Source organism: Eulemur rufifrons, chromosome 18 (assembly GCF_041146395.1).
Source record: "Eulemur rufifrons isolate Redbay chromosome 18, OSU_ERuf_1, whole genome shotgun sequence".
NCBI lineage: Eukaryota > Metazoa > Chordata > Mammalia > Primates > Lemuridae > Eulemur > Eulemur rufifrons.
Window position 1 is genome coordinate 29,078,220 of NC_091000.1, and position 24,221 is coordinate 29,102,440.

At 36.5% G+C, this 24,221-nt stretch overlaps 1 protein-coding gene across 1 annotated transcript in view; it reads right to left on the reverse strand.

Moving 5' to 3' along the window:
- Nucleotides 1-24,221, reverse strand: part of RNF150 (ring finger protein 150) — a 215,368-nt gene that overhangs the window by 51,853 nt on the left and 139,294 nt on the right. Inside the window, exons 3-4 of the mRNA XM_069493476.1 lie at nucleotides 11,997-12,068; nucleotides 10,585-10,667 (exon numbers count right to left, since the gene is read on the reverse strand). Coding sequence (XP_069349577.1) covers nucleotides 10,585-10,667; nucleotides 11,997-12,068 — 155 coding nt within the window. The remainder of the gene's footprint in view (nucleotides 1-10,584; nucleotides 10,668-11,996; nucleotides 12,069-24,221) is intronic.

Below are 24,221 nucleotides of genomic sequence, written 5' to 3' on the forward strand. Positions count from 1 at the left end.
CTTGTTTCTTATTGCTGAGTAGTATACCATTGTACGGATATACACCAATTTGTTTACAGATTTTTCTGTTGTTACACACTTGTGTTGTTTTCATTTGGGGGCTATCATGAATAACCGTGCTATGGCCATTCTTGTATGTATCTTTCTGTGAACATATACATTCATTTTTCTTTGGTATATATCCAAGAATGGAATTGCTAGGTCACAGGGTAATGTGTATTTAACTTTAGTAGAACTGTCAAATTTCCAAAGTGGTTGTGCCATTTGAAACTCCTACCACACTATACAACTTTTAATTTGGCTGAGTATATAATATTATATTCCTAAAAGAATGGTTTTTTTAAAAAAAATTATTTTCATTAACAATGACTATTGAGTAGGACGTTACATACCAGAATAAATTTTCAGATAAATATGAAAAGTATAGCTAATTAATCAGTTATCTTATTTCTTTGATAGGAAAGGATTAAAATAAGAGATAAAAACAGAAAGATAAAAATTCATAAAGTTTATAACATAATTTTTTAATTGTTAATCAAAAAGCATTATAAAAACAAAATAAAAACATTTAAGGGAGAAAAAAATTATTTACACAAAATATAAAGACAAAATGTTAAAAATATTTAATATCTAATTTTATCAATTTAGGCCATATCATCCCTTTCCCCATTTTAACGTAACTGAAATTAGGAAACATCTTACAATCAATGACAATTTAAATTAGATATAATATGATATATAAAGAGCCTGTGTTAGTCAACAGTAATATCTTAGAGAAATAAAAGATATGGAAAACTACCTTGATATTTGGCTATCAGATGCTTTAAAAATGTCCTACTTCATGGTTCTGAGGGAGTGCTAATATAAACACTCTCTCATACTGCTAATGAGGTGTAAATCATGACCACCTTCAAGAAAGCAATTGGAAAAAACTTTTCAAGATCCATTAAAATCATTTTTGACCCAGTAAGTTCGCTTTTAGAAATATCCTAAGGGATAAATATAGAAAAAATACATAAATAATTAAGATTACAATTTTATAATGATGACAAACTGGAAGCAATTTAAATGCTGAACAATAGGGAGGTAGTTAAATAAACTCCAATAATGAACTACTATGTAACCACTAAAATATTTTAAAATAATTTTTAAAGTTGTAGGAAAATGCTTACTTTTTAATGTTAAATGAGAAAGTAGAATAAAAACTGTATTAACTGCTTGACTCTACAATCTTTGAAAGTATACATATATAATGCTAATATATATGTATCATAAAAACTAAATATACCAATATTAATAATGATTATTTCTGGATAATAAGATTATTTTTGTTTCCTTCTTTATACTTTTCTCTATTTTCAAAATTTTCCACAATTAGTCATAAAACCTTGAAAGTTATTTATAAAGAACACATCTATGAACAAATGGCTATAAATAGAATGTCCAATAATCTAATTTGCATAACATAGGCATAAAAGAATAAGTCAGATTTTATGAAAACCAGCCAATATTCATCACTCTCTTCAAAAAAAGAGGAACTTGGAAAAAATCTGTTCCTAATCAAGCATATGTAACACGCACGGCAGGGTAAAATCAGGACAGGCCATTTCTGCCTGGCTAGAAAAGTGCCCCTTTGTTTTCTACTTCACGAGTTATAGGACTCATAATCTGAATCCTGATCACATTACAGCACTTTGTAAAATTTTTTTTACTTATAAAGAGCTTGGAACTTTCTGTCCACACAGACATACAGTTCATTTGACTCATTTAAAATCAGACTGGTCCCTGGGTTTAAAAATCTTAAGGGGCTGGTATCTATTTTTATTAATATCAGTATTTGAATTTTCAAGTATTAAAATGATGTTCCTCTTTACATCAGGTTATAATTCTTCCTCATGTCATGTTGTTTATTACAGTCATGCCATGCCTGGCAGGGAGAGTGAATGAGATCCTCCCTCCTCTCCCCTAAAAGGGAAGTTCACAAATGAATATAAAAGCCCAATTTGGATTTTATGTTCAGTTATCATTAAGGATCCAAGACATGAATCCTACATCAGAGCTTTGGGAGAAGCAGGGAGGCCATGAACTTCCCAGACGGGTTTGGTCAGAAGCATCTAGAGGACAAGGTAGCTCTGTGGGACATCATGAACGAACAACCTTCCAAGGAGGCCTGTCAGGCTCAAGCCACTGTTAATAAGACAATTTCTGATGTAGGGGCACTGTGTTCTCACGTACATTAGCTCAGTAAATCTCACTATTTGATTTTAAGGAGGGTGGGCTTTGGGAGGCAAGTCACTGTTTGGACCTTAGGATACCTTGCTCAGAAACTTTTACAAATGGATTCCTCTACTGTTTCGCATGCACTTTACACTAAATGTCTCCCAGAGAGCCTTCTCTGGTAGGGGAAAATGCCACCTGTCCTTGGGGATAGGAGTTCATGGAATATAGTATTTGAGGAGTCAATTAATAATTAGATCCATGTTAAAAATACATATCAGTCAAATCAACTGAGAAAGAAAAGCAGCAGGTTGTCTGGTTAGATGGATAGGGATGATTTATGATTATCTTGTCAATTGTAGACACATGGTACATATATAACAGACCTTCAAAGAACTCACTGAAACAAGAAGACCAAATTTAGGCTTTGGCTTTTCAATAGCCTTCAAAAAATCCATTTCCAAATCTCCAGGCCTATCCCTTTTAAGTTCTATCTGACTCAGACATTAAAATGCCTGTAGAAATTCCTTTGCAAGTCAGGGTATCTATTGCCCCAATTTATATGTACAAACTTCCACTTGGCCTTTCACTATTACTTAGTACTGTACTTTAATAGGAACCATTTATTCTGTTTTTGATTTTTAGTCTGATATATAATTGGGTTTAAATCTCTTTTAAACAATAATGCCACGAGTGCCTTATGTTGTAAATATTTTTAAAAAGGAAATATATGATTATATTTTATGTCCCAAATTAAAAAGAGTAGCTCTTGAATTGGTACAGAAATTTAGCCTCATTCCTAAAAAGGAGAAAAGGGAAGAGGAGGGGCGACATATTGTTTACACACAGAACCACAGAGTTATCTATCCAAAATGGAGCTTTGCCTACGTGACTCAGTTGTAGGAGCGTTTGTTCCAAAGACAGGCTTAAAAAGATAAGCTAAAGCTGGTCCCTCCCTCAAGTGTTTTGTTTGAGTGATAAAATTCCTTTCAGTGCATGAAATCTTTTCCTTGTGTTACGGTTTTTAAGTGATAGTGTGCAAGCTACTGGGTTTTTTTCTATCTAGAATCTAAAACACGAGCCTGTTTTAAATGCGAACAAATACAGATGTAGCCATCAGCCACCAACTTGAGAAATGGGCAGCCACTTTCAACCCTTTCAAATGTCGAGTCATGCCGGTTTATCGCTGGATCTCTCTTGTAGACGTCCGTCTCTCCACATCCCAGTGCCAGCACTCCAGTCTGGGCCTCTAGAATTTCTTACCTGGACTTTGCAATAGTCTCCATTCAGATCCCTTTGAGCCACACTCCATAGTACTGCCACTGTGCTGTGTGTGAAGCGTAAGCCGAACCCCATGGCAGGTCCCCCAGCACCTACCTATAATCTAGGCCCCTCAGCTGGGCGTTCGCGTCCTAAATGATCTGGGTGGCCTCCTCGCCGGGCCTAACCCAACACGTGCATTGCATTCTAACAATCCCAGGTTGCCCACAGTTAGCTTTGCTTGAAATGTTCTTAGCTCTGGCTATCTGGAAAACTCCTTAAGTACAACTTTATAGAATATAACTAGGCAATTTAAATTTATAACCTTAGAAATAAGGAAATAATCCAAAACGTGAACTAAGGTCTATCCACAGAGCTATTTATCACAGCCTTGTTTATAATAGCAGAAAAAGTGTGTGTGGGGAACAATGTAAGCATCCAAAAAGAGTAAGGCAAATGATGGGATGTGGGATATTATAAATGAATTAAAAATGATATTGAGAAACTTTCAAAAGACATGGAAAAGAGAGGTTTATTCTAGAGAGGGCTTAAAGGGACTTAGAAAATGCAAATATCTAAAGAGATGCTCAAAAGCAAAAGAAGAAAGAAAAAGAACAGGGACAAAAATAGAGTCAGAGATGAGGCTAAAAAATACCTTTTGGCTATGGGTAGGCTGGAAATTGGGCTCTTAGCTTTCTATCAACAAACAGAAAAAATCCAGACAGTATCATAATTCAGTATGTACAGTATAAAAACATCCCCCTTGCTTGGGAGAAATACAGTTATTCCATACATGATCTGCTCTGATTCGTCCTCACGAAGAAGTCAGACTACAAAATCCTAACAAGAGACACAATGGCAAGTTTCTTAAGATTGATGTTTTACCGGAATCTCTGATAAAAGTGATGTGGTAATTGTACCAGGCAACTCAATTCTCCTGTAGAGAGTGAATATGAAATAATGCATGTTTTTAGTTTTTTTGTGAATTTACCTTGTTACAGAAGTACATTTTTAAAAAAAGAGAAGGACAAAATTACATTTTGATTAATCTTCCTGAAGAATAATTTTTTTTAGTCACACTTCTGACATATTTAATGAGATTGAAGTCATGTTTGCTGAAAAATTACCTGGAGTCCAGCTAATCTAGCTTGACAATTAAAAATAGACTATCAGAATGAATAATTAAGGGCCAGGTGTAGAAGCAGGGAGATCAGTGAGAAGGGCTACTGCAGAAGCCAGGCAAGAAGCAAGGGTGGTAACGATGTTAGCAATGGTCACATAATAGTCCTAGTAATAATAAGAGAAAGAGCACCTTAGCATTGTAACAACAGCAATATTAACATAATATAAATATCTAGGGTTATCATTCTTTGTCAGGTTTTAGAATATGTAAAAAACAATTTTTAGTTAGCCAACTTTAATTGGATTCTTGAATTAAAATCTAAGTTCCTTCATGGACATTTTCTTCTGTTGATAAAAATCAAGCCTAAATTAAAAATAAAACACACAAAAAGCTCCAGACTGGGGAACAGGGAGTTACTGTTTAATGGATTCAGACTTTCATGTTGGAAGATGAAGCCATTATAGAGCTGGGTGGTAAATTGTATGTATATTTTACAAAAACAAACAAACAAACAAACAAAAAAAAACACCACACCAAAAAATAACTCCAGGATTATCTGATCTAACATATAATCTTTCTCAGGTAAAACTGACATCCTATTGTAAAGAGTGAGCCCAACAAACCCTGGGCCTTTAGAGCCACTTATGGAGCCTGACGCAGAGGCTGCTCTCCATTAGCTCTGTTTGGAATTGGCTGGAGCGTGCAGATGTTAATCAGCAGGCGGGCAGTACTTTCTGACAAGCACTATTTCAGAGTAGGTGCTATTGGTTGTTTACTTTATTCAACCACCTCCCCTTGCTCCAAAATCGAAAGACCTCATTTAAGTCCCAGCAGCACGGACAACACCGGTCCTGGAGTTATTCCAGGAAAAACTATTTACTAAATAAATACAGGTTGAGTATCTCTTATCCAAAGTGCTTGGGACCAGAAGTGTTTGGGACTTTTTCCAGATTTTGGAACATTTGCATTATCCCTAACCTGAAAATCTGAAATCCAAAATGCTCACTGGAGCATTTTGAGTATTGTGTCGGTGCTCAAAAAGTTTCAGATTTTGGAGCATTTTGGATTTCAGATTTTTGGATTAAAGAAGCTCAATTTATAATTTGTTTATGAACAAGTTAAAAGTTGGGGAACATTTACCAAAATGATAACTTGAGTTTTGGAGGATTTTATTTGTCATCCAACTCTGACGATAACAAGTCAGCAAGACACACTGCCCTCCGAGGGCTCCATAACCAGTCCAAGCATTTATTATACACACGAGAAACTGTTTTTCTCCGCCTTCTATACTGGGATAGGATGGGGAAATGCAAACAGCTCACCAATGGATTATGATGAAATGAGCTAAAGGGGCCAGGGCACATTTCTGTTCTCGCTCAGTGGAGAATTCTGATTGGGCCATGAAAAGACTCTGACCCTTGAGGAGCAGGTGGGACAAGCACCAACATCCCAGGGTCTTTGGTTGGTTTATGCAACTTAGAGCTAGATCAGCTTCTGCCTGTAGTGTCTGAGGCCAAAGAATGGTCAAAACGAGCCACAAATAATCTAATACTATTTATAGTAAATTCTTTCAATGTAAGTGAAAAGAGCAGGATACTGAATGATACTAACAGTAGTATCTCAAACTTGCAAAAATAGGCATAGGAAATGAAAGGAAGGAAATATATAAAAATGTTAGCAATAGTTACACCTGCATGAGGGAGTTAGGCAGATATTTAAATATTTTATCCATTTTAGGAGTTTTCTATAATGAGGATGTAATGGACAAAAATAAACCACTGTTAGAAAACATGAAGACATTACTTTTTTCTGCAGGGCCTTTCTTAATTTCCTTGTGCCTGGTATTAGTTCCTCCAAATTTTTTGTACCTTTTGCCATTATTGTTGCATATACCACTTCATCTCTCCTACTTCCCCCCCGTTCCATACAGTTGCTACAAAATGTTGTTCCAAATGAAGAATTTAGTTACTAAAAAGTTTATCATGAGGGTCTGCTTGTTACTAAGCAGCTTTTAGTTTTTTCCTCAAGTGAGGAGAAGAGTTTACAAAATCAAAGGAAAGCAGGGTAGTACTAATAGAAACTAACATACTGTCAAATTAGTGAGAAGCTATAGCAATAGAGATGGAAAAGAATTTAACAGGCATATAAGGAAAGGATGCATGTATTGTTTTGCTTTAAAAACAATGGCAAACAAGGACTTTTGGCTTGCCCAAGGAATTCATATTCTTTCTGAGACACTGTGTGTTTGAAATTGAGTAGTTAAATAGACACATGAATAATCGTTAAAGAATAGTAGGGACACCTTGGGATAAAAGCCATGGAAGAATCAGAGAGCCTAATTTAATCTCTGCACAGGAGAAGACAATAAAACTTCAATAAAATATCTTTTGTGGCTAAAAGCCATAATCGCAAATACTAACCTGAGTCACAAAAACCAGCCCTAAAATAAAGTATAATGCGTACTTTGGCATATGTATGATGTAGCAAAACCAAAGTGTCTTGGAAAATGCCTTAGTGGTGTATTAGGATCAAATCCAAACCACAGAATTTAGAGCTGTCTGACGCTGAGGTGCTCTGTGTGCCGCTGTGGGTCTGTGCCTCATGTGTGGTGCATACGTCCAGGCTCACCCCAGGGGGGCGGGTCTCGCCTTTGTGTGCTAGAGAAGGACTGGGTAAGGAGAGAATGAGGGGAAAGAAATGGTAGGTGTGTATGTGCATGACTTAACTTTAATAATCACCATGACTACAGATAAAGAGGAGAAATCTTATAATAATACATCATCATTTGTGCAGGGGTCTCAGAAAGAGACAAACAACAGAATGATTTTGAAAGAGTCGTGGTACAAGAGTATACCTGCGTGATTTGGAAAGACATCCTAAATGGAAACGACAGAGAAAAGATGTACCCAGTATGTCAGGAGTTATGAGGCCAAGGAAAAAAGTATGAAAGAGGGAAGATGATAAACTGGAACATTTTTTGAAATGGTTTTTACTCCAAGGAGATGCAAAGAATTCTGTGGATGAGTCAGCCTGGAAATAATGGGTAAGAGAGTCTATGAAGTTCATAGGAGCAAAGGCTTAATAATACCCCAGAGAAAATTATCTAGCAAAAAGCAAATGCCAGTGCATTTGTTTGATAATATCCATTAGTGCAAACTGTCTGGCACAAACCAGCAACAGGCATAAAAATATCATGATTTCAAAATCAGTATGGAAAAAATGTATGAGCTATTCAAAGCATAGATATGTGTGACTAGTATAAGATCAAACGGTAATTAACTATAACTGTGTTTGGTAATGTTCAATGTATTTTTTTATTTAAAGCAGGGTCCACAATAAGGATATAAAATTAGATGGACAGTAAGGAGCTGGAAGCAAAACAAATCAAGGAATGATCTGAGAACAAAAGAATTATTTAAAAAAGGAGGAATCTGAAGCCAAATGAACTGGCCTACAGCAAGGACTGATGTAAATAAAATGCAAGTTCCTAAAATTTTTTTGTGTGTTAAATATTAAAATGCTATTTTTTTCTTGGTTACTATTTAAAAATATATACTGTAAAGGGAGATCTGGAATAATATATCATGAAAATCTAAATACTATTAATGTAATTTGTCATAATTAAAAATGGAAATCAGCCAAATGTTCTAAAAAAAGGACATGGAAAATTAAATTGTGGTATATCTATGGCCCGGATATTATGCAGCCTCCAGCAATTTTATATGTGCAGTACCAGCAAATTTATTCATAACTCTAAATGAATAAATTATTTTATAGTCTGTGAACTGTAGAGCTAAAGTAACACTATGTACGTAATTTTAAAAACAGATTTTCTTAACTACATTTGTGAAGTTCTTTAGATTCTCAGGAAAAAGTAGCTATTTAACTTTAATTGGCTTTGAATATTTTTTTATTAATAGTACCCTCATTGGGTGTAAATAATCTCTAAGTAGGATATTAAAGGAAAGCACTTTACTTGCTTATAACGATGAGGCTTTGCAAAATACTTAATAAAATACTGCAGAGATGAAAGATGTTGCCCAGGGAGGTATTCTGTAGTTCACAGACTGCCATTCTTTGCCACTATTTCTGGAAGTCACCAAATAAACACTAAGTATAATGTCTAGAATGATTTTATATACAGCATCCTCATATGAAGGAAACTGCCAAATCTCCATGTGTCCTGATGTATGATTTTGTCTTGGGGATAGTCAGGCATCCACAAACTACGGGAAAGTGAATCATACTTGAAGGCTTTGGCTGGGGCCAGCAGGGCGTACATTCCTAACACCTGTTTTCCTAATGGTCAATTTGCCTATGAGTATTTCAATTAAGATCTATTCCCCTTCAGAGTTTCTGCATCTATTTGAGTATGTTGTCTTTTTTTGTTATTCTTGTTGCCTCCTTGTCATTTTGGGAATTATTATTATTATTATTATTTTTTTTTGAGACAGAGTCTCGCTTTGTTGCCCGGGCTAGAGTGAGTGCCGTGGCGTCAGCCTAGCTCACAGCAACCTCAAACTCCTGGGCTTAAGTGATCCTACTGCCTCAGCCTCCCAAGTAGCTGGGACTACAGGCATGCGCCACTATGCCCGGCTAATATTTTTTTTCTATATATATTTTAGTTGGCCAGATAATTTCTTTCTATTTTTAGTAGAGACGGGGTCTCACTCTTGCTCAGGCTGGTCTCGAACTCCTGACCTTGAGCGATCCACCCGCCTCGGCCTCCCAGAGTGCTAGGATTACAGGCGTGAGCCATCGCGCCCGGCCCGGGAATTATTATTAATAAACCAATTCTCTAAAGGCATATTTTGTTTCTTGAACAAATGGATCGTTTCATATCTTTGTGGTGTATCTTTTCTATTTTATTTACTTTTAGAGTCTGAAAGAATTTTTAAAGCCAATCTTTCTAAATTAAGAACTTTATTTTTTTTTTTTAAGAGACAGAGTCTTGTTCTGTCGCCCAGGCTGGAGTGCATTGGAGCGATCATAGCTCATTGCAGCGTCGAACTCCTGGGCTTAAGTGATCATCCTGCCTCAGCCTCCCAGGTAGCCTCCCGGGTAGCTGAATGCCACCATTGTTTTTTGTAGAGATGGAGTCTAGCTATGTTGCCCAGGTTGGTCATGAACTCCTGGCCTCACGTGATTCTCCTGCCTTGGCCTCCCAAAGTGCTGGGCTTACAGGTGTGAGCCACCACACCTGGCCTGAAGAACTTTTCATCAAGGCATAATTTAATTTTGATTTTAGGACACTTGCACACATGCAAAAACACTAAAAAGAGTTTTCAATTAAGGAGAAGGGCTTTTATGCAACTTTAGAATATTTTATTTAAATTATTTAGATTTATTTAATTTTAATAATTTTTTAAATTCAGATACCTTAACAGTAAATTTCAATGAGGGAGAGGGATTAGGACTATCTGAGAATCACCTGGGAGTTTTCCCAATTACATATGCTGGCATCCTCCCCTAGATTGAGGAATGTTAGGGAATTTGAGTTTTGCATTCTTTTTGTTAGTGAAAAAAATAATAGGGAATAGAATCTGCATTTGGCTTCCTGCTTACTCCTGACCATAATCTGATTTCTGAGCCCTTCATGAGCATTCACAAAATATTTTTAAGAGTTTGTGATTTTAATTAAACTAGTACTGGAAAAGCCAGAATTGATGTGGAACATCATAGATCTGCTGTTCAAGAAAACTTGCACTTGGAGGCCACAGCATCAAATTCTGTATCATGAGGTTCTAGTTCAAGGCAGTAAACTTCCTTTGATGCAAACGGGATCAGAAAAATAAATATTTCTAATTTCATGAGACGAAGTGTTTTCAAGGACAAAGGTCATACAAAAACAAGAGTGTTTTGGTTGTTTGCAATGTACACACGGAAATGTTGAGGCAGGCGAGGCCCAGTAGGTCCGAGCCAGGAGGCCAAGCAGGCAGGCTCCACGCACGCCCCAGTCCAAAGCGGGCAGCCTAGTGACTCACCGGCAGGGCAAGATCCTGACAACGTCATTGGGCTTGTACCCTTCAATACAAACGGCGCAGTTGTCAAAATCGGGCTCTGTTTCCTGCAACAGAGGAAGCACAGATGAGCCTACTTTCTTAGCTTCAACTCTTGTGTAAATACCCAAAAAACAAACCAAAGAGAGCTTGCCTGGAGTGAAGCTTTCAACAACAGTCCTGGTGCCAGTTTCTTAATCAATAATTTACTATCTCTTGGCTTAGTTTCCATTCCTTCTAACTTCTACTTTCTGTTTCTAGGTTCCACTGCAAGTGCTTCTGTCAGTAGAACCATTTTCTAATGTGCCATTCCTGATACTGCTTTTAATTATAATTAAAGGTGACATATCAAAATCTCAAGGATGAGAAATAATATATATGGAGAAATATCTGAATTATACTTAACCTATCCACTCCTCTGGGATCTAGTTCATAAAATAAATATAAATGCAAACATAAAATGGTGGTTCTAATTTTTTCAAGTATATAAATCTCTTTTAATACCTCACAATATGTTACTTATGTAACAGTCCTTGTACTTTTATTAGTCTCTAATTGAGGGGGAAAAAGTAATGACCAAAATGTACTTTAGCAGCACATAAATTGTGAGATAAATCAATTATTCATACTAGAGACAACATCTGCTGTACATGTGGAATTGTGAATTCCTTCTAATGCCCCTAAAGAAGTCCCAAACCCACATATTGTCATCATTGCTCTAAACCTTCTCCTGGGGATTGGGGGGCCTGGAAGCCTGGACTATATGCTGCTTTGCTGTCCCTTCTTTTGGCTTTATTCGATTATTCTACAGTAAGGGAGGCTGTTACAATGGCTTTAAGGTTCTAAATACCAGATTTCAGAGGGATTTAATATAATTCCTGCATTTAAACTGTAGACTTAAGTGGAGAACACAGCTCAGCACATAATACTGTCTTTCTTGCAAAGATTCATGGAAAAATTTTCTCAGGTCATAATATCAGGAACAACCATTTTGTTTTTATCTTGTGGGATGCTGGAATAAGGTAATTAAACATGGTTTGAAGATTGTTCCTTCTTTGCATTGGCTGCTAGAAAACCCCAACCTAAATTTAGGACCCATTTCTGTTATACATTTCACGTAATGCACTTCTTTACTAATTTTATCCTGGTCCTATCTATGTTTTTGTATACTTACTTTTCCATTTCTCTGATTTTCTATCCTGATATTTTATTATCCTATTGTATGCATTTTCTGAACTGCTTTAAATTTAGTAAAGAAGAGTATAAGTAACAGACGCTTATAGACAACTATTAGTATGTATTTCCCTTTCCCATCCTTCCCTCTCTTCTACCTGGCTATCAGAACTGTTAGGAGCTTCTTCGAATAGCTCCTCTTCAAAAAGAAAAGAGGCTGTTACCTTGTCACCCTTCTTAATGGTCCTGACTTGGAGCTTGCTGATGGCTTTCTTTGCTGCATCTCCCAGTCGGCGCTGGAAAAAAAAAAAAAAGAAAAGCTACTTGTTAGGAATAAAGATGTGTAATTCTTGACTTCATTTATGATAGTATTTAATAAACCAGGGCAGCTAGCTCTGAAGTCATGCACAGGCGGCATAAATGTTAACAATGATGGCTGGAAGAGATGGGGTAGGGGTTCCTGCACAAAGTGACTCTACTAACTGCGGTCTATGAAAGAGCTTCATGCCTAGTATCAAGCAAGTGGCATATGACACAGAAAGATTCTGCCCTACAGTTCTCCAGTGCAGGTTACATCTGTATAGACTGGCAAAAAAAAAAGTTAATAATTTGGTGATTTGCCACTCTAGCCACTCAATTTGTGACATAGAGATAGTCAATCTGGAGTAGCTGGAATAAACTTCATCTCCTCTTTTTTATAGTCAGGGTCTATTGCTTGTATAATCCTTTCAATTTGTTCAAGTAGACCTAGGTTTAAATTTGGTCTGTTCCATCCTATGCCATCACATTCTCATATGCAAATTTCACCTCTTTTATGTACACGTGTGAATGTGCATACAGAAAAAATATAAACCATAATGTTCGGTTTAGCAAATAATTATAAAGCAAACACCTGGGTAACCACCATCATCCATTTCAAGAATAATGTATCATGCCTCCTCTTTTTTGATAGAGAAAATCACTGTCCTAATGAGCCCTGCAATAATGCAACAAGAGGTAAATGAGGAAGACTGAGAGAAGAACAGAGTGGGGAGAGAATTAGATTTTAATCTGTCAATGAAAACAATGGTGTGTTTGTATGCTTGTGAGTTTTCTCCATGATTAATCTCCTTAAGTATACGTACTTCTGGTCTGCAACAGATTTGCAGCTGTAAAACACATTTGAAGGACTAAGATTAACAGAGCTAACATTAAAATTTTTTTTTATATTAAGTATTGCCTTTATTTATACCTCCAAAAGCATGTATTCACACTTAATCTCCTTATACACAAGATCATGCTACTAATACTAAAGGGCAGACCTTAGATTTCCTGAAAATAATTTTTAAGATTACAGAAGTTCCCTTAAAGATCTTTTTAAATTTTAAAAAGAATATTTGAAGATTTTGCTCTCAAAAGTAAATTTATACAACATGTAACACGTTACAGTTCTACAATATTTTAGGTTTACAAAAATATGTTATCCCCAAAGATTGTAGTTGACTGTTATAATCTCTATCTTTCACATAGGCACTTATGCTGAGAATACTATACAAATCACCTTAAAGCTAATCCCGACCAGAGCTCAATGGAGATGTTTCTATCTCACCCCATAGTCTCTCTCTCTCTCTCTCTTTTTTGTACCATGTTTCTGTACATATTGGTAGCTCTAAGCCAAAGTTGAACAATATGGCTCTAAGGCAAAAATGCAAGCATACTTGTAAAGAGGCATCATTATATTTTATTCCTTTTTTTTTTTTGTTCCTTTTTTAAAATTTCAAAGTATTATCAGGGTACAAACATTTTGGTTACATAAATTGCTTTTGTACCATTTGAGTCAAAGTTATAAGTGTGCCCATCACCCAGATAGTGTGCACTGTACCCATTAGGTGTGAATTTACCCTCCCTCTCCTCCCCCTCCCACCTGCTTGATTTCTGTTGAGTTTTACTTCCATATGTGCATGTGAGTGTTGATTGATTAGTTCCAATTTAATAGCGAGTACTTGTGATATTTGTTTTATTCATTCTTGTGATACTTCACTTAGAAGAATGATCTCCAGTTCTATCCAGATTGCTACAAAATGTATTAGTTCACCACTTTTTTTTATGGCTGAGTGGTACTCCATGGTATACATATACCACACATTATTGATCCACTCATGTATTGATGGGCACTTGGGTTAATTCCACATCTTTGCAATTGTGAACTGTACTGCAATAAACATTCAAGTTCAAATGTCTAAGATGACTTGTTTTTCCTTTGGGTAAATACCCAATAGTGGGAATGCTGGATTTAATGGTAGTTCTATTTTTACTTTTTTGAGGCATCTCCATACTACTTTCCATAGAGGTTGTACTAGTTTTCAGTCCCACCAACAGTGTATAAGTGTTCCTTTCTCTATGCACCCACACCAGCCATCTATTGTTTGGGGACTTTTCGATAAAAGCCATTCTCACTGGACTTAGGCGATATCTCACTGTGGTTTTGATTTGCATTTCCCTGATGATTAGAGATGTTGAGCATTTTTTTCATATGTTTATTGGCCATTAGTCTATCTTCTTTTGAAAAGCTTCTATTTGTCTCTTTTGCCAACTTTTTAATAGGGTTGATTTTTTTCTTCCTAAGTTCTTTGTAGCCCTTTATTAGATATATAGCATGCAAATATTTTCTTCTACTCTGTAGGTTGTCTATTTGCTCTAGTGATTGTTTCCTTGGCTGTGCAGAAGCTTTTTAATTTAATCAGGTCCCATTTATTTATTTTTGTTGTTGGTATGATTGGCATTGGGGTCTTCTTCATAAATTCTTTGGTCTGTTATCCACTGTGAATTAATTTTTGAGAGTGGTAAAGAGGTGCAGATCCTCTTTCAGTGTTCTACATGTGGCTATCCGATTCTCCCAGCACCATTTATTGAATAGGGATCTCTTTTCCACAGTGTATGTTTTTGTCAAAGATTGCGTGGCAATGTGAGGATGGTTTTATATCTGGGTTCTCTGTTCTGATCCATTGGTCTATGTCTCTGTTCTTGTTCCAGTACTATTCTGTTTTGGTTACTATAGCCTTGTAGTATAGCTTGAAGTCTGGTGAAGTGATATCTCCCAATTTATTATTTTTGCTTAAGGTTGCTTTGGCTATTCAGGGTCTTTGCTGGTTCCACACAAAGTGTTGCGACCCATGCATTAAAAGGACAAAGTTCTACATAAATGCCAACAAGGACAATAATAAAAAGACCTCAATTCAACCCAAGACACATAAAATAGTGATCTTCTAAATATTTAAGAAACTGAGAAAAATAAGACACTTTCCCCTTCCTCTGCTCTGTGTTATAAAGAGAAATGCAGTGAAGGTGATTTAAAAACAAAAACAAACAAAAACAACCCAGGAACATAAATATGCCAAAACACAGCATCAAAACTGAGTTTATGTTCTTCCTATTTCATTTGATTGGTTAATTCTGTATCATATTTGCCCTTTTCTTCTAACAGCTGTATTTTACAACTATGTTCATTATCATCTTCACCATCAACAAGTGGAAAGATAACTAATCATTTCCATGTTCTAGGTGAAAGGAGGACACTGTCAAAGTGAACAGAGTTGGTCTCAGTCATTTGGAACCTCATGTGGCCATGGGTGACTCAGAAATTCTCACTTGCTCTAATATATAATAATAATCCTTCCAGGCTTGGTTGATACAATGGAAATCATTGCATAACCAGTACAATCAGTTTCCACAATATAGACCACAAATCCATAAATCTAGAACAATTTGATTATTCTGCTGGCCATGATGACCTCATAAAACTATGACTTAAAACTATTTGTACACTCATGATGTAATTAAAAATAAATTTTTTCTTTTTCTTTTTTTTTGTGGGAGGTGTTGTAGAGGAGAAGGCAATGGCTTGGAATTTAGAAGATCTACCTCTTTGTCTTATTTCTGTCACTAACTGTGTGACTTTGGCCAAGTCACTTAAACATTCTGGTCTTCAGTTCTCCTTTATTAATAAAATAAGGTATGTAAAGTCATGTCAATTCCCGCATTACCAGCTCATGATATTCACCCATGCAGAACAGAATAGGGAGACAAAAATGTTTCAAGACCTGAACTATTTACCTACAAAAAGTAATTCAAGGGCTAATTACCTCACTGAGTACTGCATGGATATGACATAAACTTTTGCCTTTCTGTTCTCCTGAGAGCTTTACACTTTCTTCTAAAGCAGTTTCAGGGACAATTTTAGTTCTCATTCTGTAGGAGACAGAAGCATTTCTGTTTCCCTTGGTGCCTGAGACTTGGTATATTCCTTTCCCTTCTCTTTTTCTCTGTGAAGTTCAAGTTTACTTTAAATTCTGTTATTTCTCTTGTTACAATATAGCCTGAAAATCAATATGTACAAAAGAAATCAAAGGGCCATGGGCCATGTACATACAAAAAAATAGGGAAAGGTATCTTCAGGGAGAAGTAAATCTGTTGAGAAAACTTTGTTGAATGTCATTACCAGGCCTCACATAAAACAAATCAAAACAGGTCTGGTTTCCTTGGATCAGCCTCAAAGGCAATATTGTTTATGAAAACTCTGCTTAGTTTATCTGATTTTCCCATATTTGAAATAGCTACCATCTATTGGGAGTCATGTGGTTTTCAGAATGCAGACCCAGTCCTTGTGTATGAGACAAGCTGTCTCAGCAGGCAGTGAGAGTGTCCCAGAGTGTCACAAGAAGACAGGCTTACCAGCCATGGCCATGGCAGGAATGCTGCTTGCTGGGTTTGCTTTCTCATCCATCAGGGTTTTCATAAGTAGGATAAGTATTAGTGAGTGGCACATCTGGGGTTAAGGGGCACAGGCCTCCTTGACCTCCTGGTGGGGAGGGAAGAATTGTCTATAACACACGCTGGTGCTCAGGTTCAGGAGTCTGTCATGAATCTGGCCTCCACCCCAAAGGTACAGAAGAGGTCACTAGACGGCAGGTCATTTGATGGCCAGAATGAAGATGAACCTTAGCATCCTCTGTGAAGCCGCCTGACGTGAAGAATCTTAAACCAGATACAGTCGACCTTCTGTATCTGTGGTTCCCAAATGGACAGATTCAACCAACCAGAGAGAAACATTTGGGAAAAATAAGCAAAAAAATAACACTACAAGAATAAAAAATAATATAAATAAAAAAACCAATACAGTATAAGAACTATTTACATAGCATTTACATTGCATTAGATATTATAAGTAATCTAGAGATAAATTTAAAATATGTGGGAAGATGTGCATGGGTTATGTGCAAATATTAATACTACATCATTTTATATAAGAGACTCGAGCATCTGCAGATTTTGGTTTCTGTAGGGGGTTGGGAGGGTGAGTCCTGGAACCAGTCCCCTGGGAGTACTGAGGAATGTAGGAAGGACTTAACAATCGACCTGTACTTTCAAAACCAACAGGGCCAGCATTCACTGTCGAGTGGTCTGGAGGTCCTCATTTTACTGCTGTGACTAAGGTGGGGACTGGTGACTCTCCCCATGGGTTGTCTCTGTACCTCAGTGCTGTCAAGGTGGCTCGGTCTATAGGAAACCACTTTGACTTGAAATCGCCAATCCGGTCCTATGCCCTTGAGAAAAACTGCTTAACATTTCTCTCTCCCAAGTTCATTATATCAAATGTTCCTTTTAGTTCTAAAAACTATGATTCTGGGATTAAGCAATCAGCATTCTCAAATACATGAGAAGAATTACAGTCAGGTTCCCTCAGCCTCCCAATTCTTACGACCGTGGTTTCCGCTCTGCAGCCCTTCTGGGAACATGGGTCCTTAGGACTGGCCTAGAGTGCCCATGCTATGCAGCGTAGAAGTCCACACTAGTGGCACCGATGGGCTATTTCCTTATTGCCTTAAAGTACTCATCCAGAAGCATCATTAGGGCTTGTGAGGAGAGAGAGGTCTGCCATGTATTTAAGGGTCACCATGGTATTTAAATGGCCAGTAAAACATTTTCCCTAAGCATTATGGGGCCTTTCTTCTCTTAACAGTGGGTTGTGGCTTGGAACTTTTCATACCATCTTGGAGCCCCTACTAACTAGTGCCCTGCTCCTTTAACAGGTGGAAATGTGCTATAAACACCTTCCTTCCCCTGAGCACCACTCACTCAGCTTCCTCTCCTCGCCCACCCTGCTTTGCTCTGTCTTGCTTGACTGCTGTTCTTACCTTTATGATTCTGACTTGGCTCCTCACTCCACATGATCCTGTGCACTTAACAACATTGGTTTGTCCTCCTGCCTTGTGGCCCTGCCCTACCCAGGCCTCTGATTCTACTTTGCACCCAAACCATGGTTAGATACAAACCCTACTCACTTCTTAAGTGGTCTCAGCTCCGGAACCCCAACCTTGACTGGATTCCAAGTCCTCACCTGGCTTCCTAGGGGCATCACATTTATGTCTGATTACATAACAGAGTACTCTGGGCTTGGTCAGAGATGATATTCCATTAGGCTGGAATGGGACACATGGAAATTGGCTCCCCCAAAGTCCTATGTGTTCTCTGGGAAGACCTGCATCCTAACCCATATGAGACACTTCCACAAGTCATAGGACTTGTTCAGGAATAGGAAACAGGAGTCCATCCACCTCCTTGAGCTCTGTGCAGAGAGAGCTTGAAACAATCAGTCACTGGACTCAGGCACACACAAGCCATCTGACAGACCAAGGTCCCCAAAGGGGCTGCACACAGGGAAGATGGTGGGGCTATAGGAGACACAAACATCACGAGTGAAGAAGGTGGCTGCAGAGTAGTTGACCCTGAACAGGGGAGCAGTGGGTCCCCATGGCATGCGAGGCTGTGCTGGGTCTCTGCTAGCCAGCCTCTTCGTTTCACTCCCTCAGAGAGCTCGCGTGCATTGGCAAGGTGAGGTATAAGGCAAGAAGAGAATAATTTCAGATAATGATAAGAACTGAGAAGAAAATGAAACAAATACACAAAATTATATGATCAAGGGAAAGAGACGGGGGTGGGGGTGGTGAGGCCACGTTAGAGTGTCCCAGGCTCAGGCTTCTGACCTCCTCTCCCCAGGTGAGCTCATGCTGTCCTGATGATCAAATGGCATCTGTATAGTGACACTGCTCTCTCTGGCTCTGTCTTCTCTCCTGAGGTCCAAACTTGCATATCAAAATACCTACCTGGCATCTCTGCTTCAGTATCTACAAAGTCTCTAAATTTAACATTGCTCACCCAAATTCTTGATTCTAAGCCCCTCTGGCTCTCTTCTTTCTCTGCCTTTCCCATTTCAGCCCATGCTATGAAAGTTGACCTAATTGCATCCTCGAGCCCTCTCCTTACCTCACACATGTGGTAATCACATGACTTCCCTGAGAGTAAATTGGGGAGCTATTAACAATTAGGCTGTGTGATATGTTGATATGGTGACTTTCCTTTAATTGTGACCTGCACAGAGTCAAGCAGAAACTGAGGTGCTCAGCTGGCTAATTCAAGTTCAGCCTCTCTTTCACATACCTGAATGGTTGGATACTTTGCCAAGGTAAAATCAATTTGATATTCCATTTCAGGCTGTGAGCCTACATCTAACCTGACAGCCACTTTTTCTAAAGGCCGATAATGCTTTAATAAAAATAAATGATTTAAGTTAACCTGATGCTTATTATAGCTATAGCTTGCACAGCTGTAACTTTCTGTTGAATGGAGTGGAACACTGTCCATTAAAAGAGAAATATTTTTCTATGGGAAATTATAGGTACTTATTTCACCCATCAAAAGGCTAAAGTATAGTGTCCATTTGATCAGGAAACAGTGTTAACTTTTAATGTGATCCCAATTCACTGAGTGACCCTGATGGTATTAATAAAATTCTGCAATTCAAGGAAAGTTAATAAAATGGGATCAGAGTAAAAACTTAAACATCATGAACCACATCCATACCATCTTCTTCCAATTTGTTTTTCAGAGAGTATGCATATGCCGAGACAGTCATGCAAGCTATATCTACCTGCACAAAGTGAAATGATGATTGAAATAATTAACTCAACTAACTGAACATGTTAGTTCTACATCCATTTTTACTGCCTTGAGTCTAACTGGCATTGCATACACTTAAATTTCAGAATATTTAATGAAAGTGGGAAAATTAGATTTGTCATCAAGGAGTCTACATGAGAGTGATGATAGATGCCATTCATTGAAAGCTGATTAAGTGATTAGTGCAATGCACAGCAGCTTTAAAAATAATATACATTAACTCATTTAATCCTCACTGTGACCTAGAAAGGTATATTTTAGGGCCAGGTGCAGTGGCTCATGCCTGTAATCCTAGCACTTTTGGAGGCTAAAGAAAAAGGATGGCTTGAGGTCAGGGGTTTGAGATCAGCCTGGGTAATAGCGAGACTCTGTCTCTATAAAAAACTTAGCCAGGCTTGGTGGTGCACGCCTGTAGCCCCAGCTACTTGGGAGGGTGAGGCAGGAGGACCGCTTTGAGCTCAGGAGTTGGAGGCTACGGTGAGCTATGATGATGCTATTGTACTCTAACCCAGGCAACAGAGCAAGACCCTGTCTCAAAAAAAAAAAAAAAAAGAAAAAGAAAAATACTGGAGATGGCATAAATCTTGTCTGGGACCCTTCATTAAGAAAAAGGAAAAATGAAAAGAAAAAAAAAGAGAAAGGTATATTTATTCTTATTAAGTTCAGAAAACTAACAAATAAAGAAATTACATAACTTTGCCACTTTTGGTAAGTGGTGCAACCTGACTACTACATAGCCACAAAAATCATGTTTTTGAAGATTATTTAATGACAGGGGAAATGGTCGCCATTTAATAAAAAGTAGAATATAAAACTTATATGTGTTTGTATCTTGTGTATACATAGACACACATAAAATGACAATTTACTGAATATATATGTAGGGGGTTAAAATACCTGAAAGGTAATGTTTTCAATCGTTAGCAATTCAATAGCATTATGGGTGAATTGTCTTTTCTTTTAGTGTTTTCCTGTGATTGCCAGAATTTATTAAAATGAGTATATATCATTTTGACAATCAGAAAAAATAACAATGTTTAAAAAATTGTTCCAAAAGCTACAGAAAATTTAAACAGATTAGTTATCATAAAATAAATAGAAAAAGAAGAGCCATCCGCCTAAAACAAACAACAGCTCAGACCTTATTAACTTACAAAAAATTTCTGCTAATACTTTAAGAATCAGCTAATTTCAGTGCTATTTAAAATGTTTAGAGCTGTATTGCCCAAGAGGACTGTCTGCACTGATGAAGATGTTCTGTACAAGCACTGCCATACGGTAGCCACGTGAACTGTGGCTAGGGACTGAGGAACAGAACTTCAAATTCTATTTCATTACAATTAATTTTAACTTAAATAGCCACACATGGCAAGTGACTACCATGTTGGACATTGCAGCTCTAGATTACAGATAATGGAGGAAAGTTTGTAAATTCATCTTTTATAAGATATAACCATTACCTAAACATGATACAAATATAAACAATGGACAAATTTCACATATGAATATAAGGTAAAAAATAAATACACTAAATAAAACGCTAACAAATATAATCTAGCACACATTAGAAGAAGAGTATATACCGAAAGTTCAGGATGGTTCATGTTGGGAAATCCATTAATATAGCCCATTCCTTTTAATAGCTCAAAAGAGAAAACTTAGACCATGGCTATTGAAAAGGCATTTGTTAAAATGAAACATCCATTTTTGATTAAAAACTCTTAATAAAATAGGACTAAGTTGACATTTCTGACATTATATATTTTATAACATGATAAAATATATATGTCGACATAGAAGACTGCATGGAGAAATAATAAAATGGAGAAATGGTAAAAACAATCTGATTAAATTGAGGATGTTCCCATTAAATATGGAATGAAGAGAAACATGTTCACTCTAACTTTAGGTTATTCCAGAAGTAGAAACCAAGGATATTAGATAAAAGAAAAAAAGGGGATATTTAAAATTTGAAAGAAGTTATCACTGACTGTGAGTATTGTTAGCATAATTCTGAGAAACTAATATAAACAATCACAGATACTACAATGTGGTGGTTATAAGCATGGACTCTGGAGTCCTGCTGCTGGTTTAATTGCTGGCTCTATTAGTAACTAGCTGTGTGGCCTTGGGCAAGTTATTTAACCTCTCTGTGCTCAGTTTCCACATTTGTAAAATGAGGACAACATAATAATCTATTATAGGGATACTGAGGGGATTAAGTAGGTAAATATATACATAGAGAACTCTTACAACAATGCTTGCATATAATAAATACTATAATTAGCATTCTAAGGCAATAATGAGCCTACTAATAATGTAAAAAAATAAAAGCTTCCTATATGAAAAAAAGAATTTTAATTTATAATAGCAATATAATAATAAAATACCTAAAAATAAACATAAGAAAAATGTCCAAGATTAATAAGTATTGAAAAATGCTACTGGGAATAAAAATAAGAGTTGAATAAAGGGCAAAACATACGATACTCGGATAGGAAGATTCAACATCATAAGGTTTTAAATTTCTCCTACATTATTCTATAAATTTAAAAAATGATATATTGGTTCTAAATTCATAGAAAGATAAGAATGAAGATAGAGCAATAAAGGAAGTTAGCATGAACAGCTATGAGAAATATTATAATTCTATGGTAATCAAAACAATATGGTACTAGAGTATGAATAACAGATTAATGGTACAGTTTGAAAAGCACAGCAATAGAATCAAGAGTGTATAGGTATTTAATATAATGTTAAATGGGAATACTACATATGGGGAGAAGATTAATTATTCAATAAATGCCAGTTACGAAAAATGGTAGGCCATTTTGAAAAAAAAAAACGTTGGCTCTCTACTTCATTCTTTATACTGAAATAAGTTCTCTATAGATTAAAGATTTAATCACGAAAGTGAAATTTAAAAAGTCAAGGATGAAAATGTGAGAGAATGTTCTTCTGTAGTCTTGGCCTATAGAAAAGTCTTATTATGCAAAACTCTATTAAGACCACTATGAGATAACATCTCATATCCGTTAGGATAGCTATTATCAAAAAGACAGATAAACATCGGCTAGGGTGTGGAGAAAAGGTAACCCTTATACACTGTTGGTGGGAATGCAGATTAGTGCAGCCATTATAAAAACATTGTGGAGGTTCCTAAAGAAATTAAAAATAGAATGTTACCCAGTAATCCCTCTTCTGGATATATACCCAAAGGAGATGAAGTCACCACCTTGTAAAGGTATCTGCACTCCCATATTCACTGCAGCATTATTCACAACAGCCAAGATATGGAAACAACCTAAGTGTCCATTGATGGGAAAATGGATTAAAAAAAAGTGATATACATATACATGATGGAATATTATTCTGCCTTTAAAAAGGAGATCCAGACATTTCCCATAACATGGATGGAACTGGAGGATGTATGCTAACTAAGTGAAATAAGCCAGACACAGAAAGAAAAATATTACATGATCTCACACGTGGAATCTGATTTTTAAAAAGTGTCAAATACACAGAGATGAGAATCAAACAGTAGTTATTAGAGAAGGGGCAGGGAGGAGGAGATGCGAGTCAAAGGATACAAAATAGCATATATGTAGCATGAAGTGCAGAGATTTAATGTACGACATGAGGACTACAGTTGATGAAATTATTTTGTATTAGAAATTTTTGTTAAATAAGTAGATTTTAGCTGTTCTTGTCACAAAAAACTATGTGAGATAATAGATATGTTAATTTGCTTCACTATAGTAACCATTTTACTATCTATATGTGTCCCATATTATAAACCTCAAATACATGCAATATTTATTTTAAAAAAGATTAATAAATTTAGTTATGCAAAATCCAAAAATTTCTGCATGGCAAAAAGTACTATAAATAAAATCAAAGATAATGAAAAGCTGAGGGGGAAATTGAATCCTCTATTACAATAAAGGATTAATTTCCTTGACTAATAAAGAGCTTATACACAAGAAAATGACCCAAAACTCAATTGAAAAGTGGTCAAATGATAAAAGCAGATACTTCACAGAAAAATCTTCACTTTTTCTACTGTACTTGAAAACATGTTCAACATTACTTGTAATAAAAAAAAGTGATACCATTTTTAACTTACCAAATTGCTAATAAGCTGTAACATATTCTTTTGGTGATGATATGCAGACACAGTCATTTTCATATACTGTTAAATAAATGGGTTCAAACTTTTTTGGCAATGTGGCAGTACCTACGGTAGTTTAGAACGTATGTATACCATTGCTCCAGCAATTCAACTTCCAAGATTTACCTTACAGACGTACTCACAAATGTGCTAAGTGTCATGTGTATGTTTTTTTCAATGACAAAATGTGTCCATTAATAGATGTTGGTTAAATAAATGTGACACAGACAATGAAATGCTATGCAGTCATTAGAAATGAGAAGGCAGCTTGGCTTGTGTGTTG